General features: G+C 35.6%; 1 protein-coding gene across 1 annotated transcript in view; it reads left to right on the forward strand.

The window, feature by feature from the left end:
* The window catches only part of ROCK2 (Rho associated coiled-coil containing protein kinase 2), a 138,395-nt gene extending 123,305 nt beyond the window's left edge, over positions 1 to 15,090 (forward strand). Inside the window, exons 24-33 of the mRNA XM_080814160.1 lie at positions 1,860 to 1,953; positions 2,052 to 2,146; positions 2,896 to 3,075; positions 3,240 to 3,408; positions 5,498 to 5,568; positions 6,548 to 6,636; positions 7,077 to 7,155; positions 7,768 to 8,029; positions 8,112 to 8,325; positions 14,989 to 15,090. Coding sequence (XP_080670286.1) covers positions 1,860 to 1,953; positions 2,052 to 2,146; positions 2,896 to 3,075; positions 3,240 to 3,408; positions 5,498 to 5,568; positions 6,548 to 6,636; positions 7,077 to 7,155; positions 7,768 to 8,029; positions 8,112 to 8,325; positions 14,989 to 15,070 — 1,335 coding nt within the window. The 3' untranslated portion in view covers positions 15,071 to 15,090. The remainder of the gene's footprint in view (positions 1 to 1,859; positions 1,954 to 2,051; positions 2,147 to 2,895; positions 3,076 to 3,239; positions 3,409 to 5,497; positions 5,569 to 6,547; positions 6,637 to 7,076; positions 7,156 to 7,767; positions 8,030 to 8,111; positions 8,326 to 14,988) is intronic.
* The last annotated feature ends 3,200 nt before the right edge of the window (positions 15,091 to 18,290 follow it).

Below are 18,290 nucleotides of genomic sequence, written 5' to 3' on the forward strand. Positions count from 1 at the left end.
TGGTATGGCAATTTTAAATATTTATTAAGTATCTTAAATATTCAAAATGTGGAAATTTAAATGTTCATATAATCTAAAGAAAGTCTATGTTATGATAAATATGCTGGAGAAATTTAGGCAGTTTCATAGCAGCATAAATGTTTGTAATAGCAAAAATTCAAATGTCTTTTTTTTTTTTTTTTTAGGTTTTATTTATTTATTTGACAGAGCAGGGGGAGCACCAAAGGGAGAGAGAGGAGAAGCAGGCTCCCCACTGAGCAGGAGCCCAGTGCGGGGCTCCATTCCAGGACGCTGGGATCATGACCTGAGCCAAAGGCACACACTTAATAACCATTTGAGCCACGCAGGTGCCCCAAAGTGAAGTTTATTGAACGATCGCAAATTAGTAGTACAAAGCTCCCAGACAGGGAGGGGACCTGAGAGGGTTGCTCTTAAGGATATGTGGAAGTTTATTTTCTTATTTCTTTTAAAAGATTTTTTTCATTGGGTGCCTGGGTGACTTAGTCATTAAGCATCTGCCTTCAGCCCAGGTCATGATCCCAGGGTCCTGGAATTGAGCCCCGCATTGGGCTCCCTGCTCCGCAGGAAGCCTGTTTTCCCTCTACCAATTCCCCTGCTTGTGTTCCTTCTCTCACTGTGTCTCTCTCTGTCAAAAAAAAAAAAAAAAGATTTTATGTATTTATGTGAGAGAGAGAAGGAGAGAGCGAGAGAGCACAAACTGGGGGAGTGGCAGAGGGAGAGGGAGAAGCGGGCTCCTTGCCAAGCAAAGCCAGACGTTGGGGGTCAATCCCAGGACCCTGAGATCTTAACCTGAGCTGAAGGTAGATGCTTACGTGGCTATGCCAACCAGGTGCCTCCAAAATTCAAATGTCTTATCAATAGACAAATACATAGATAAATGAAATGAGGTAGAAGGTGGAAGTACTGTATCAGTTAAAATAAATTAAGATCTTTATATGTCAACAGTTTAATATAATGTCCAGTGAAAGCAGTTACAAAAAGATACAGTGTGATTATGGACAGTTTATAATCACACAAAACCACACTCTTTATTGTTTTATGTGTTTGTAAGAAAACTGTATAGTCATGGGTGGGAAGGATGATCACATAATTCACAGTACAATTTCTTTCAGGTGGGAAAGAAGAGTAGAAGTAGGATTTGTGATAATAATAAACAAGCATGTCAGCTTCTTTAGTAAAATTTTATTTTTTAAAATATTCTGACTTGGAACACTGAAAAAAATAAAATAAAATAAAATAAATAAATAAAATATTCTGAAAGAAATACTACCATTTTAAAATTTGTTTGGGTCACCTGGCTGACTCAGTGTGTTAAGCCTCTGCCTTTGGCTCAGGTCATGTTCCCAGGGTCCTGGGATCAAGCCCCATGTCAGGCTCCTTACTCAGCAGGGAGCCTGCTTCTCCCTCTCCCTCTGCCTGCTGCTCCGCCTGCTTGTGCGCTCTCTCTCTCTCTTTCTCTGTCAAATAACTATAAATAAAATTTAAAAAAAAAAAACAACCTAAAATATGTTTATTCTGTATGATGAAATACAGTGCTTTGTTATAATGTTTGTTTTTAGTTTATTAAGTGTTTTTCTCATTAAAAATGCTGCTAAGGCTTTTTGAGAAAAGGAGTAGGTTTTGGCTTCCTGGGGTGCTCACGAAGTCTGGTGGTTAGCAAAATTCTCATCAGTGAAGTTCCATATATGTTCCACAAAGCCACAAAGTGTAGAGATAGATGTACTTAGAAAAATAAGAGTTTTAGCATCATTCTAGTCTATTTTTATTTTGAATGATTGCTTTATAACTTAGATTTTTTAAATTGGGATATAATTTTTTTTCCCACTTTCATTTTTTAGCTTGAAGAAACAAACAGGACACTAACTAGTGATGTTGCCAATCTTGCAAATGAGAAAGAAGAATTAAATAACAAATTAAAAGATGCCCAAGAACGTATGTATTAACAAAGAATAAAGTTGATTTTAAATTTGCCTAATGTTTTCTCATTGCTGTAGTTATTAATATAATCTTGACATTTCCCCGTGTTTCAGAGCTGTCGCGGCTGAAAGATGAGGAGATCAGCGCAGCCGCTATTAAAGCACAGTTTGAGAAGCAACTGCTCACAGAGCGAACACTCAAAACTCAAGTAGGTGTGACAAACTGTAAAGAGGATTTTGAAATCTAGTTCATCTCCCTCTGCAGATTGGCTGTAGTGGTCATTGAGTATATCGGTATTTTCACCTGGTTGCACGCAGCTAAATTTGGCTAACATTGTCCAGTTCAATGTTTACTTCAAGTTTCCGTAATTTTTCCATGTGAAATCACATTCCCTCCTAATTTTTTATTGTCATCTGGTAAATTTTTTTGCTTTTAAGAAATGACTGAGTGAACATTTGCTGACAGCCTAAGAAAGGGTTAGTCCAAAAAGGCACCTTTGGCTCTTGAACCATCCTTCTGCCAGTTCCATGGTTGTGTATACAGCATGAATCTTTGTGGGTCCCAGATGCTCAGTTCTCTGGTTGGACATACTGTGTTTTACTAATATGATTGCCAATGCAAAATTTTCTTCCTCCAGAATAGAAGTGGATCTGCCTAGCAGAAGTCTCTCTTGAAACTAAAAACTTAAAGTTGTAGAAAGTGACATCAGATCCAACCTGTAAACATTTTAAATTACATTTCTCAGAAAACATGAGAGTGAAAAACTGGTATAATTTGGAAGAAGATAAAGAATAATCAAGGGAATGTATTATTTAATATAGACGGTATTTCTCCGTTGCCCCATGTGTATAGGGAAGGAGATTATTAGTGGTCATATAACTTGTTGTTGGCGAATTACCAAGAACCATCAGTACGATTTATTTTATTTGATTACCTATTTATTTTTATGTTTTTAAGGCTGTGAATAAGTTGGCTGAAATCATGAATCGAAAAGAACCTGTCAAGCGTGGTAGTGACACTGATGTGCGGAGAAAAGAGAAAGAGAACAGAAAGCTACATATGGAGCTTAAATCTGAACGTGAAAAACTGACTCAGCAGATGATCAAGTATCAGAAAGAACTGAATGAAATGCAGGCTGTAAGAATACTTTTTGAACTCTACGTTGAAGACTTTTTTTAAGAAGCAGAAGTATTTTTATTGTATCCGTTATAGAAGATTTCTGTTGCTTCGTAATTGTTACTGAATTAAAATTATGAGGTATATGGTATCCAATTAATTTAACATAATTTAATCTCTTGTAGCAAATAGCTGAAGAGAGCCAGATTCGAATTGAACTGCAGATGACACTGGACAGTAAAGATAGTGACATTGAGCAGCTGCGGTCACAGCTCCAAGCATTGCATATTGGTCTGGATAGTTCCAGTATAGGCAGTGGACCAGGGGATGCTGAGGCAGATGATGGATTTCCAGGTACAGGTTTATTTTCACCTCTTACGTTATTTTCTATTGAAATGCTTTGTCTTAAATATAAAGCAGTTGATTGTGTTAAGTCCTCAGAGTGACTGCTCCTGAGAAAAATGTTTGTCATTTCTTTAAGAAAAAAGCATATTCCTTGGGGTGGGCTTCAAACAACCATTTAAACTTACATTATATATTGATTTTTTACAAAAATTCTTGTGAAGAAAATGCAAAAGAAAATTCCACATATGTAGTTACTTAAATTAGCTCTTTATGTATTATAGGTAGCTCTTTTTTCAAATTTTCATTTTATTTTCTCTTAACTTCTTTCCGCATTCTTACTTCCTTTCCTTTTATGTTGGGTGTTTAGTTCATATCACTCAATCACGCACTATGGAATCCATGTCATTCACCTACCAACGTTCCTCTACTTCTCTCAATATTGCCACTAAGCCTTCCAGTTCTCATATGCTTCTTGACTCTGATTCTGACTCAGAAGAAGAATCTTTGTCTTACTTACCTATTTCATCGGAACCTAATGGTACAGGTGATATCCTGAAAAATTTTCACCTTTGAGATTTTCCCCGCTACCCTTAATTTCAGTCCCTTTTTTTTCTTTGTAACATTAACTAATATTCACTAACTCTAACAAATTGTTCTGGTCTCAGTTAAAAAGAAAATGCTGCATGAACAAAGAAGTTTTAAAGGTATTGTCATATGGCGTTGCTGTTACGTTTGATAGACTTATTTTGTCGACTTTATATCATTTAAGAGCATTTGGTTTTATTGCCTGCGTCATCCATTTTCAGCCAACGAGAAATTCTTTCTGAAGTTTCATGTTAAGAGTGACAGCACGAAAAACACGTAGACTGAGAGGTGTATGTAGCTTTGCATTGTTTTAGCTACATTGTGTTAGGCCTTAAAAGAGAGTTCAAGACACTTTGACCCAGTCTTTGCCCTAAAAGGACTTAGAGTTTTAAATGAAGAAACTAGATGGAAAACATATAAAATCTTTATTTAACACGAAGTTCATGTAAGTACAAACCACGTTTAATGTAAATGCCATAGGAAATTAGTGTATGAGCAGTTGAATATAAGGTAAAATGTAGTCTCTTACTAACTGAGTGCAAAGTGAAATAGCTGTATTTACCTTGTCACATTGCCCAGGCATATGTATTCATTGTTACAGATCATCTGATTTGGCCCCTTAAGCTGGTATAGGACCATGTCCAGACAGGTACACTATATATAGACTGATTTTAATGACAGCGTTTCTGTTCACAGAGTCTGGAAGGTTGTTGATGTGAGAGAGTATAGGTTCTGGAGTCTGGTGCATCCCTGTGTGGCCTTCCTGTGGGGTTGTAAGAATTCAAGAAAATGGATGTTAAGCATCCAGCACAGTTCAATATGTGACTATCAGAATAACCTCCAGAAATACTTGTTGCTCCTAATTATTCCATTAAATGGCACTGATCACGTGCCACTGGAACAAATTCTGAGGATTCAGGCAGTTTCCTTTGTTGAACTAAAATTTTACTGATTTTGCTATTTTGGAATTTAGACGTGTTTTTAGTTATATTGCTATTCACTAACCAGATTTGATTGGTAATTTACACAATTTTATTTCATTTTATTTTAGCCATTTAAAACATCTACTTTCTCTGATCATGTAATTACTCCCTTAAAATGTTTTTCTCTTTGAAGAAAATACATATGCACTATATCAATAAATAGGCCTCTTCCAAAGGAAAAAAAAAGAATTCTAATACAGGTGCACTAGTGAGAATAAAGAATTGCTTCTCTTTCTTGTACCTTTTCTGCTCAACTTCGCAGATGCATGGATTTAGTCAGCAGAGAGCATTTGACTTTATAAGCTATAGAACATATATTTTCAATGTGCTGTAACCTGGATTTTGTTTGGCATTTCATAACTTGCTTATACTCATCCTGCAGTATTATTACAACCTTGATAACGTATAGTGATAAATTCTGAAAGGCATATTTGATTTGTTCTGTGACTTTTATATTAAAATTTTATTGAATTGCGCACTTTCTTAGGACAATTGCTAAATTTATCCTCATATCTTCTGCTTATTTATAGAATCAAGACTAGAAGGATGGCTTTCATTACCTGTACGAAACAACACTAAGAAATTTGGATGGGTTAAAAAGGTAATTGGTACTTTTGAATATGGCTTTTTTATTTTGCTTTTGGTTTGTCTATAGCCATTTCACATTTGTAGTTGTAAGATACACATATAACTAGAACTTTTAGACTCATAAAATTTTGTACTTCCTGATTTGGAATGATGTGATTTTGTGTATCTTCATGAAGAAACAAACAAACAAACAACCTTTCATCACCATAATAATAAAACAGGTTTTGGTGGTAGGAAAACAAAAGTCGGTTGGCCTTGGTGCTCTGCTGTTTCAGTGGGAAAACAACTCTGGGTATGATAGGAAGCCCTAATAATTTCTTTTCCTCTGTTACTATGATTTATTGATATTGTGATGTTCATTTTTGGTAAATGTCTTAGTCTATTCAGGCTGCTGTAACAAAACAGACTGGTTAGTGTATGAACAATAGAAATTTATTTCTCAGAGTTCGGGGCCTGGAAGTTAAGATCAGGATGCCAAATGGTTGGATTCTGGTGAAGGCCCTCTTTCACATTGCAGACGTCTTGCTGTATTCTCACATGGGGGACGGGGCTAGGGATCTCTCTGGAGCCCCTTTATAAGGGTACTGATCCCATTCAGGAGGTCTCTCCCCTCATGGCCTATTCGTTCACCTTCCAAAGACCCTTCCCGCTAACACCATCTCATTAGATATTAGGGTTTTACATTAAAATTTGGGGGACACAGACATTTCAAACCATAGCAATAAGGTTACCTGTGTTATTGTATTGAAGATAAGTCAGTCCAAAATATATTTGAATTCATTTCCTGTCCAATTTGCTTATTTAATATGTATGCAAACTAAATTTATTGTTATTTTAAGGAAGATTTTCCTAAGAGTATATTGAGAACTTCTAAGTTATTTAACTTAAGTATTTTATATAATTTTTATTGCTATAGAATTTGTTTTCAAAGAAAATAAATAAGATATATATTAACTTTAGTCATTAATTCCTTCCCTCCCTCTCTTTAACAGTATGTGATTGTAAGCAGTAAGAAGATTCTTTTCTATGACAGTGAACAAGATAAAGAACAATCTAATCCTTACATGGTTTTAGATATAGAGTAAGTGTTCTTATTAAAATATTTAGAACCTTTCTCTTTTAAAGTATAAGAGAGTTATGTGACTTTTTTTGTCAAATTAGTGCTATTTATTACTCACTGTAGTATGTAGATAGATACACTCATATAGCTTGTACTGTACTGTTGTTACATTTTCTTGTGTTTGCTTCATCGAGATGAAAGTCTGGGATATAGAGTTAGCTAAAACATCTTTATTTTATGGGTCTTTAATATGTTGTTCTCTGAAACTAACTAGAAAATTTCTGATTTCCTGGAAATACTCAAAATCTCAAGGAGTGATTGAATTAAAAGAACCAGTGTCTCTTCTGACCTTCTAACATGGGTCAAAGTCATTGCTTTTAACTTTTGACCTAAGTATAGGGTAACTAATGTAATTTGATCCTTTGGTAATATTTTATTCCTTTATTAAAAATCTTTTATAGCAAATTATTTCATGTCCGACCAGTTACACAGACAGATGTATATAGAGCAGATGCTAAAGAAATTCCCAGGATATTTCAGGTAAATAACTTTATTTTGTTTTTGGTTAGTTGAATTTATTTTGGTTTTTTTTTTTTTTCACCTTTAGACTGAGGTTCTTGATGTGATAAGACATATCAAATTTCTTTATTCTTGGGCCTTCTTTAGATTACCTTTCAATTTTAGTCCCATTTAAAGGTCATTTGGGGCACCTGGGTCGCTCAGTTGGTTAAGCAACTGCCTTCAACTTGGGTCATGATCCTGGAGTCCTGGGATCGAGTCCCTCGTTGGGCTCCCTGCTCAGTGGGAAGTCTGCTTCTCCAGCTGACCTCTCTCCTCTCATGCTCTCTCTCTCATTCTCTCTCTCTCTGTCAAATAAATAAAATCTTTTAAAAAAAATTGCTAAAACATAGCTATTGTGGAGAAAATAAGTGGCATCTTTTTTTCTGAAATGTAAGCCAAGTGACTGTCCCAGTGACTTTTCTCATAGAAACTCTTGATTAGACAGAACCTACTAATGTTTGAACATCAAATGCATTTTCTTCTCATTGAATGTTTTAAGCTAATATTATTTTATTGACACTGTAAGAATTGTTACTACTTAAAAAATAATTTCTGTTGGCAATCATTCATTATTTTTTTTGCTTTCTATAGATTCTGTATGCCAATGAAGGAGAAAGTAAGAAGGAACAAGAATTTCCAGTGGAGCCAGTGGGAGAAAAATCAAACTATATTTGCCATAAAGGACATGAATTTATTCCTACTCTCTATCATTTCCCAACCAACTGTGAGGCTTGTATGAAGCCATTGTGGCATATGTTTAAACCTCCTCCTGCTTTAGAGTGCCGGCGCTGCCATATTAAATGTCATAAAGATCACATGGACAAAAAGGAGGAAATCATAGCGCCTTGCAAAGGTAAATAATAAATTACTTGCTTCATCATTTATGTTCAGATGGATTTAGAAATACTCATTTTTTCCCAAATATTTCTTTATAGTTTATTATGATATCTCAACGGCAAAGAACCTGTTGTTGTTAGCAAATTCTACAGAAGAGCAGCAGAAATGGGTTAGTCGGTTGGTGAAAAAGATCCCTAAAAAGCCTCCAGCTCCAGACCCTTTTGCACGGTCATCTCCTCGAACTTCAATGAAGATACAACAAAACCAGTCTATTAGACGGCCAAGTCGACAGCTTGCCCCTAACAAACCAAGGTAATAAATCAAAATGTGATTAAAAAATTGTGTCTTTTTTAGTATTTTGCTATTTGTGTTCAGCTGCAAACTTTCCTAATTGTAGTGTTCCTTTGCTCGGTATGTCAATGATCCATGGAATACCAAATGTTTGAAACTGTTTCAGTGTGTATGTCTCATTCATTGATTTAGCTGAATGTAATACAGATTTGTTTACTAAATCATACATATATATTAAATTCAACCAAAAATATATAAAGGTTCATTTTTGTCATCTTTAAGTATATAAACATAATATTTTAAGATTTTAGAAGCACACTGACTAATGTAATGGTTTAGTAGTCAGTGTGCACACAGACCTGTAAGCATCAGGTGCACACATTGTGTATAGTATTGCAAACCTGTTAACCTCTTTTATATTAGATGACTTGGTACGCAGGACCAAAATCTTCTTAAGTCTTAATTCACATCTACAAGTTTAGAATAATGCTTGCTTCTGACTTAAAGCAACAGAGATCAGTCTTAAAAATGCAGACATTAACTGCATTCCTTGTGGACATTCCTTGTATTTGAGGCAGAGTTGGGACTAGGGAGTAAATTTCAAGATAATGGTGAATGCACAAAATGTTTTGGTGGAACTATTTTCATATGGCTGCATTATAGTCCTTTCATTCTTGAAGCAGAATAACCATTTCTTGGCTTACTAGCTACCATGGCATTTGTAAATATTGCCATTCACTGAAATGGCCGTGAAGATGTGGTTAGTTAGCGAAAGGGTGAAGTCTGTACGATCAGGTATCTAATTTCAGGTATCCTTTTTGTTCCCTAACACAGGAACTTCAGTATATGAATAATGATGTGCATTGGCTGTATTATCAGAAATCTTTTCATTCTAACCACAAACACCTAATATGAAACTTTTCTTGAAACTATTATCTCAAGGAAATAATTTAGAATGACAAAGGTAGAATTGCTGTTTCAGCAGTGAAAATGTTGAATTTTTCTGTGAGGTATGAGAAAACTAAATACTATAAAATTAGTGATTATATGATAGTAATTAAGCTGAAGAAACTCAATACAGAAACACTGAAGGTCATTCCATGTGCCATGCGCAAAACATCTAAAAATTAAGTTTTTGTTTTTAATATTGTAGAACTATTAATGCATAGGTGTTATGCCATTGAAATAGCTTACACTGTCTGGTGCTGTCCAGCTTCCAGAGTGCTTCCGTAATCTGTTCTCTCATTCACCTTCCTGCATATTCTGTCATTTAGTCTTTAAATATTCCTGTAGAGCAGAATAGATAAGTATTATTATCTTTCTTTTTGATTGAGACTCTAGGAGGGCAAATAATTTCAGATTCAGGACTATAAGAACTCCACTCCTTTCATATATTTTACTCTTTGTTACTATTTGATAAATTAATGATTTCACTACCTGTGATAACACATAGAATTCATTAATGAAGCAGATTTCAGACTAAGTGAGGCATATTTTCAGTTACATAACAGTTTTCATGTTCACTGACATAAATACTTGGTTATTCCCTTCTTCCCCACTTTGGCATTTTGGTCTATTTAGAGGCACATTTACTTTTTATTTTTGTTGCTTTTTGTTTTTAGTTCTGGCCCTGCCCTTCGAATCATTCTTCATTGATTTTTTAATACATTTTGCATAGCAACAGTAAGTAATAGGGATTTCTTTCTCTCACAACTTTGCATGTAGATAAAACTAATATCAAAACTGACTATAAAATGTATAGGGTATTTTTGTGAACATTTTTTGTCTAATATACTCTGAAATTTTAAGCATAAAGATGGGCACATTTAAGATGCAATTTTGTGTCTTATTATGTGTCTGCAGCATTATTTTCATCTTCTTTAATATCTGTGACTCCATTGCTTCATTAACTCATAAAATTGTATCTGTCTCTGTCTTACATGAATCACCCTAAACTTTGCATTTCACGTTGGGTGTCACATTTTAAGAGTAGTATGCACAAATTGGAGGATATACAGACGAGAATAACAGAGGGAGTAATGGATCATTTGAAAGTGTTACATGTGGAGTAAGTGAAGGAACATTTAGCTTCTGAAGAAATTGTTTGGAAGGTTGGGAGATGGTAAACAGCAGTAAAGATTGAGGGGACTTTTCTGTAGATGTTGTATTAGAACAAGAACCAAGCAGAGAAACACATTTGTAACTCAGCAAGGGAAAAGTACCGGGCAGTCAGAGATTTCCAAAATTGGAAGACTTGGTTTGCTCTAGAATAGTAAATGCCCTGTCACCAACAGTGTTAGTACCTGATTCGGGTGACTACTTGTGATACTGGGAAAGAGCGCCCTCCTCAATCTGTCAGGTGTAGGTCGTCTGACAGTGAGCAGCACAGCTCTGGAGGGGAGGCAAGCATCGGACTTGATGGCCTTTGATGTTCCACTAATTTATAGCATTCCAGTAGACAGGTAGAGCTGTGAAAGGATCGTTCAGGAACACCTAGGAAACAGCATTTCTGGTCGATATCAGCCGTAATTTAATTTCTAGCTCTTTGTATAATCTAGCTTTAGTTAAACTAACTTGCATGCTGTCTTTCTTAAGACAAATGTTTGGCTTTGTTAGACATTATCAAAATCATCGAATGTATTTATATATCTACTAAAACATAATACCTATAAATAATCATCTGATTTTTTTTTTAACTTTTCCTCAGTGTTTGTCTTTGTTAATGACTACACCATTACACTTTTTTTCTTTTTGCTTTTGTAACATTCCTGGTTCTGATTCTCCTTTTAACTCTTTGCAGCAATCCCCTTTTTCTGTAGGGAAGTGATAGGTAAATAAGCGTTAGCTACTATGTATGCCAGGCACTCGTCTGTGAGCTTTAAGTGTCCTAAATTATTTATCCTCATTACCACCCTGTGATTTAGCTCTTCATGTCTCCATTGAACAGACGTGGAGACTAAGGCATAGAAGCCCCGTGTGTCTGAGATCACACACCAAATAAGCAACAGAGCCGTGAGTTCAGATCTAGATAGTCTAGTTCCAGCTCCTGCAACCCCAGCCATAATCCTGCACTGCCTCACGGTGATAGGAGTAGAAATGAGTTAATTGACAGCTTATAAAACATAATGTGTAGAAATCCTATTCCAAAGGTATGTTTTCTTGGTAATTTTGAATAAAAAAAAATGCTGGAAAAGCAGAAAATTTGTGAATATAATGTTGATTTGTGATAAAGATAGTTTGGAGAGATCCTTAGTCTGTTCCAAAGTAGGACACAGAATGCTGGTCTTTGCTGAGGGCATTTCTCTTTAATTATTTTTCTTTTAAAGGTCTTCTTTTAAATGCAGTATTTAAGCCACACAGAAAAGTATAAAACAAAAATGCAACAAATGCTCATTTGCCCAGTTTTAAGAAATAAAGCATTGCCAACACAGTTAAAATTTAAGGGTGAGAGGAGCTCTTATGTTATCATTATTTTATTTATGGGGCGGGGGTGGGCAGAGGGAGAGAGAATCTTAAGCAGGCCTCACACTGAACACAGGGCTCGATCTCATGACCCTGAGATCATGACCTAAGCTGAAATCTAGAGTAGGATGCTCAACCAACTGAGCCACCCAGGTGCCCCATGTTACCCTTATTTTAGTTTTGTTCTTTTCCATTTATAAATATAGGAAACTAACAGACTAATTATTTGGATAAAAATGAAAAAGCTGTATACAACTGGAAGTGTCAAAAATAAATCCATTAAGTGTCATAGAAGAAAATAGGTGAATACGGATCTGATCTTGGATTGGGGAGCTTCCTAAGAATAAAAGGAAAGAAAGAAAATCAGTGATGGAGTAAATTAAATTAAATTTACTTGTAATTAAAATTAAAACCTTGTAAATTTTAAAAGCACCATATATATATATATTTGCAATGTGTATGAGAAAGATGGGTTTTACCTCTCTATATAGAGTTCTTATATAAACCATTTTTATGATTGCCTCTTCCCAATATAAAAATCAGTGAGGAACATGCCAGCATTACTATAAATATGGAAAAGTGGTCAACTTGATTATTTTTTTAAATTTTTTTTTATAATTTTTTTTAAGATTTTATTTATTTGACAGAGAGAGATACAGCGGGAGAGGGAACACAAATGGGGGGAGTCAGAGAGAGAGAAGCAGGCTTCCTGCAGAGCAGAGAGCCCAATGCGGGGTTCGATCCCAGGACCCTGAGATCATGGCCTGAGCTGAAGGCAGACATTTAACAAACTAAGCCATTCAGGCGCCCCGGTCAACTTGATTATTAAGCAAAGATGTTAAAATAAAAGTAAAACGTAAAACCTGCCAAACTGGTAAGATTAATGCTGGTATTGGTGGCATGTAAAGAAACAGGCAGTGTCACGTACTTCTAGCAGAACTCAAAGTTCTAATGCTCCTTTCCAAAGCAGTCTTTGGCAGTAAGTTTCATAGGCCTGCAGTGTGTACCCACTGATCAATTAAATGGAGGAGATAGAAAATCAAACAGATAGTTATGGTACTTTTTAAAATGTTATTTATAATAGAAGCATGAGTGAGTGTTACAGGGGAACAAAGGAAAACATGGAGAATTCTGCCTGAGGGCATCAAGAAAGCTCACCAAAAAGGGAGGTTCAGTAATTTTCCAGGCAAAGAAATATGGGAAAAGACAATGGTAGGCAAAATGTTATGTGCAGAGTTACTGAGTTGTCAGAATTACTTCGGTGTTATGTGTTTGTAACATTGTATTGGGTTAGAGCGGGGCGAGGGTAGTGACAGGGAATGGCAGAAGATGTCCGTGGAGAGAGAGCGTTGAACCAGATTGAAAAGGACCCAGTACACTGTGCTGTGGGAGTTTTTATTTTGTTCTTCGGATAGAAGTCTTTCAGCAAGAGATTGGTGTGTGTTGCCTTAATGGGCTCCTTCACTAATGTACTGAAACCAAGTCCGAGAGCTTTCTCATGTTGGAATGAGAATTAGACGGCTGACTGGCAAGGGCTGAGGGAGCTTTAAGGGAAGACTTTCAGGCATTGTGCTAACAGCCTAGTGACCAGACTTCTAGAATTTGAAGACTGTGACAATAGTGCGCACTTCACAAACACTTCAAAGGTTTCGGAAGGGTAGGAAATGCAGATTTTTCAAAATGGGGGGTTAAACACCCAGGATGGCCCACTGATCTCAATGTCCCAAGTAGTACTTTCGCTACGACTTACTGTCTGTGTAAGCCTAGAAAAATGTGAAGTGTGTTTAAGTGAGTAATTTATATCTTTGTGCATTTTCTCAAATATTCTACATCCAGCACATTTTGAAATAGAGTAATTTGATTTGGCATATTTCTGTTCACTTAGGGTAACCATCTTTCAACATACTCTGTCAGTGATTACCAAAGTCAACCAGATGCATTAGAATTCACTTCCGATTTTTTATTTAAAAATGTAGATACTTGGGGCTCCTGGGTGACTCAGGCAGTTAAACGTCTTCCTTTGGCTCAGGTCATGATCCCAGGGTCCTGGGATCAAGCCCCACATCGGCTGCCGGGAGCCTGCTTCTCCCTCTCCCTCTTTCCCTGCTGATGCTCTCTCTCTCTCAAATAAATAAATAAAAATCTTAAAAAAAAAAAAAATGCAGGTACTTGCCTCCCATTGCCCCTTCGGTCCAGTTATATCACAATCTCTTGGGATAATGCCTGGTATATACATTATAAGTAGCATTGAGTAAACAAGAAAGTTTAAGAAGCAACTTATTTTTTTTAAGATTTTATTTATTTAGGAGAGAGAGAGAGAAGGAGAAAGAGGAAGGGCAGAGGGAGAAGGAGAAGCAGACTTCCCGCTGACCAGGGAGCTCAATGCAGGACTCAATCCCAGAACTCCAGGATCAAGAGTCGAGCCAAAGGCAGACGCTTAACTGACTGAGCCACCCAGGCACCCTAAAAACCGACTTTAAAGTTGAGGTCACAAATGAGATTTGGGGGACCAAATGAGTTCCTTGGCATAAGTTGATTCATGAACCTCACAGTTAAAACAATTAAAAAGTTAACCTATTTTTTAAAATAAAGATGATAGCAATATTAGATGTTTGGATTGGAAAGAAAAAAACACATACACTCCTTCTCTAAGTCCACTTTATTCAGCCAAGATAAGCTGCTAATAATGCTTATATACCTGTGGTTTTTCTCTTCAGTCGTGGTTTTTCATGGAGAGCATCACTGTTGGTGACCCATTGAGCATATGGTCTCCAGTTAGAATTGAGAAACCTGCATTCTTAGTATTAGTCCCTCTTTAAACTGGGACTTGTGGTACTGTTCTAGAAAAATGTGAGCTGGCCATCTGGGTCCTTTTGCAAAGGGAGTGTTGATAAATGTTGAGCTTTGGTACAAATCAAAGTGGGCATCGGGATGGTTACATCTTCATCTGGGCCCAGGGGGGTAAAGCTCATATCTTACCTCAAATATTACCTGTCTTCAGGTCTCTGGCATTCTAGAAATCAGACCTGGCTAATGTTATATGCACTCCCATAAAAAGAGAAAGAAGATCTCCCTGTGTGCTACCATCTTAATTTTGGCTATGTTGTTTTTGATGAAGGGAGAGTTAAAATCTTCACAGCACAAAGTGTGATTTCTAGATATCATATTAAGCTGCCATTTCTAAGAGTGCTAGAATGTGAATTTGCAAACCTCCTATTGCAGATTGCTTGATTTGGCATTTAAAGACTGGGATTGGTCATTTGATGATGATGGTGGTGATGATGACGATGTTTTTGATTTCTGAAGAAATAAATGGGGTAAATCAAAAAATGAAAAATGAGTTAGTATTTTTCCAAGTAGTGCATGTGATTTGCACTTGGGTTTTCATTGTTTTTGACTAGTCTTGAAATTTTGTTGTTGTTTTTAATAGTATGTATTTGAAAAGTAGTTTTCAGAAAAGTTTCTAACTGAAATTTTCATGTTAAGTTGTAAAAGTGAAATGCTATGTTCAGAATCTTTATTAGCTATATATTTTCAATACAGTTGAAATTACAATTTTTAATCTTAGGAATGAAACATGTACAAATAACAAAAGAAGCTAATTCTGGTACTTTTTGTTCATTCCAAAGAAGCATATTCAGAGAAGTAAAATTTACAATGTTTTCAAGTTCCTACAACTGCATTAGTTTGTGAACATAGCATGGGATTCCTTCCTCCCTCTATCCCTCTCTCCTTCCCTCCTCCTGCCTTCTCTCTAACGTGCAGGAATTGAAACTGTAAATACTTTTTAAGTCTAATAAGTGCTGTGAAATACTGTTTCTGATTTGGCTTTTCTTTGTGATGCCGTGAGATGTTTGCTTTCCAACAAGTTGATGTTACTCTTGCTGAAGAATGCTGCTGATGTGCTGTGAAAGTTCTTGTGCTTGTAAAATACATAAATACTTTGGTTAACCGTGACTAAAGGAGATCTGAAGGAAAATCGAACCTCATGGTCAAACCTTTTATACAAAATGGATTTAAAAGAAGTAATGTCTATCTTAACTTAAGTAAGCATATTGCAAAAATAGACTTAAATCATTTATTATTGGGAGGTATTTATAACCAAGATTTATAGAGCATTTTTACTACAACAGTGTGTTTGTTTCCATTTTATAGATTTTTTAAAATGTGGCTAAGAGTCGAACAGTCAAGTAGAACCTGGTCCATAAGTCCACAGTTCTTTGAGCTCCATGAGGCAGCTAGTTAATTTCCAAGTCAGACTTACATGCACTTGAGTTACTCAGCAATGTATTATTTAACCCTAAGAGCCAGTTAACCTTATTAAAACTTGTGTGGTCATGTTTGTAGAAAATATAGGAAAATATAAGAATATAATTGCATGTACCTGAAAATTAGAAAAGTAATATAGTAAATATGTTTATGCATGATTTAGGTGTTAAAAGTGTAGGAGTTGGAAGACTACATAGTTTAATTATATAAATGGAATGCTTTTTCAAAGAATTTAACAATCTCTTAAATTATTTTACTGTGTCAACTAACTTTGTTTTTCCTTTTTTTTTTTCTAGCTAGCTGCCTTCTATGAATGCAGTCATTATTCAAGGAGATCATATTCTTCCAGTTAAAATAAGACTGAAATATGATGGCCCAAAATTTCTTAAAAAGCTATATTTTCCTGAGAGACTGATACTCACACATAACACATACATACATACATACATATACATATATATTTCCCTTTATTCCTGCAATATAAATTATAAATCTTGGAGATTTTCTGGGCTCCTTTGGAGCAGCAAGTTGAACCAACAATGATTGGTTAATAGAATATTATATGCAACTCTTCCAAACTTGTTCCATAACGCTTTCTTGGCAGTCGCTCACACTACATTGCACAAAAGGATTGAGAAGAGTTAAAGTTGAAAGAAATCATCTTTTCAGCATCAGCAGAGAGATTTCACCAGCACATTTACCAGAAGAGTCTGGGAATGGATTCCACTACAGTGATCGAGACTGCATCTTTTAAGAAGTGACCATTAGACTGTGTGTGTGCATATATATGTGTGTGTCTCTGTACGTGTATATGCACACACACACAGATATATATATATAGTACTGTAATACTGCAAGAGGGTTCTTCAAATGCCCCATTTTATTTTTTATACACATAAATCAGATATCATAACTTCCTGCAGTTGCAACTATGCACTTGTATAAAGCCATAATGTTGGAGTTTGTATCACTTATTTGTGTATACCCCACGGAAGCTGCATGTTCATGTTTAAGCAGTTACTGTAACAGGCAGTTTGATGTTAATTGTATCAATTTCCTAATGCTTCATGATAGGCAACTTTTCCCATTTTGAATGCCTTAATTTAATTTTTTTTAAAGTCTCACCCTTTCCTGTATTTTGAAAAAAAGTGTTTACCAGCTCTTAGGATGCAAATTCGTGTTGCAAAAGAAAAAATAGTGCACTATTTTTACATGTAATAGCTATCAATGTCAGCCTATTTTGATTGTATAACAGATTTTTTTTTTTAAGTATTGGTGATAGAAACAATAATGGGTACTATTGGAACTAATATATCTTTTATGTATATCTATTAATTCATCCCAGTCTTCATACAGACCTCAGTATTAGTGTGTGGCTATGAATTGTTTTCTTTGCTTCGAATTTGCTGGCTACCCTAGATGTGTTTTTATTTCCAGTAGAGACATTTGTGACTGTTTTTACATTTTCACACTCAAGATTCTAAGATTATCTCAAATATGAAGAAAACTAAGACATACTGTAGATATATTTTAAATATTTAAATGTGATCCCTCAAACATGTAACTGTGTATGGCAATATTTCAGGATTGGGCTAAGAAAACTGGTGATGGGAAGAAGTAGCCTCAGAGGCTCCTGATTTTTATTTTTTTAAATGATGTTAAAGTTAATAGGTTATGCAGGACCATTTCTGCTAGATTTCTCATTATCCCAGAAAAATGTGTTTTATACTGCTACAGTATGCATTAATGTTAAACATCAAGTTGAAAAAGATTATGTAGTCTTTTATCGGTCTCTTTAGATACACACACATACACAGGGTTTGGTGTGATACTGAAATATGTCATCTAATAAACCAATGAAGGAAGTAGACACTTTTCATTGATTCCCTCTGGGATCAGTGTAGAAATGTTTAAAGAGTTAGACCCCCAAAATACAGATACTGTTGTGGAAACTGAAGAGTGGCCTTTGGCCTACTGATGTACTAAAACTGAATCTTGTTATTCTGTCATTATCCCGCCTGCACTCTTCCATGCTGTCTGTGCTAAGACCAGAGACGCATGCCATTTCCCTCACCGGGATGTTCTGCAGTTCTGGTTTGGGGGCACAGCTTTTTTTTTTTTTTTTTAAGTAAGATTTTAAAATGAAAAATATATAAAATTTATATAGAATAAATATTTCCATTCATTAGACTTGTTAAAAGGAGACTGAATTAATATTTTATATAAAGATTTTGTTACACTATGGGAGGTTCTAT

This window comes from Martes martes (assembly GCF_963455335.1).
Source record: "Martes martes genome assembly, chromosome: 9".
NCBI lineage: Eukaryota > Metazoa > Chordata > Mammalia > Carnivora > Mustelidae > Martes > Martes martes.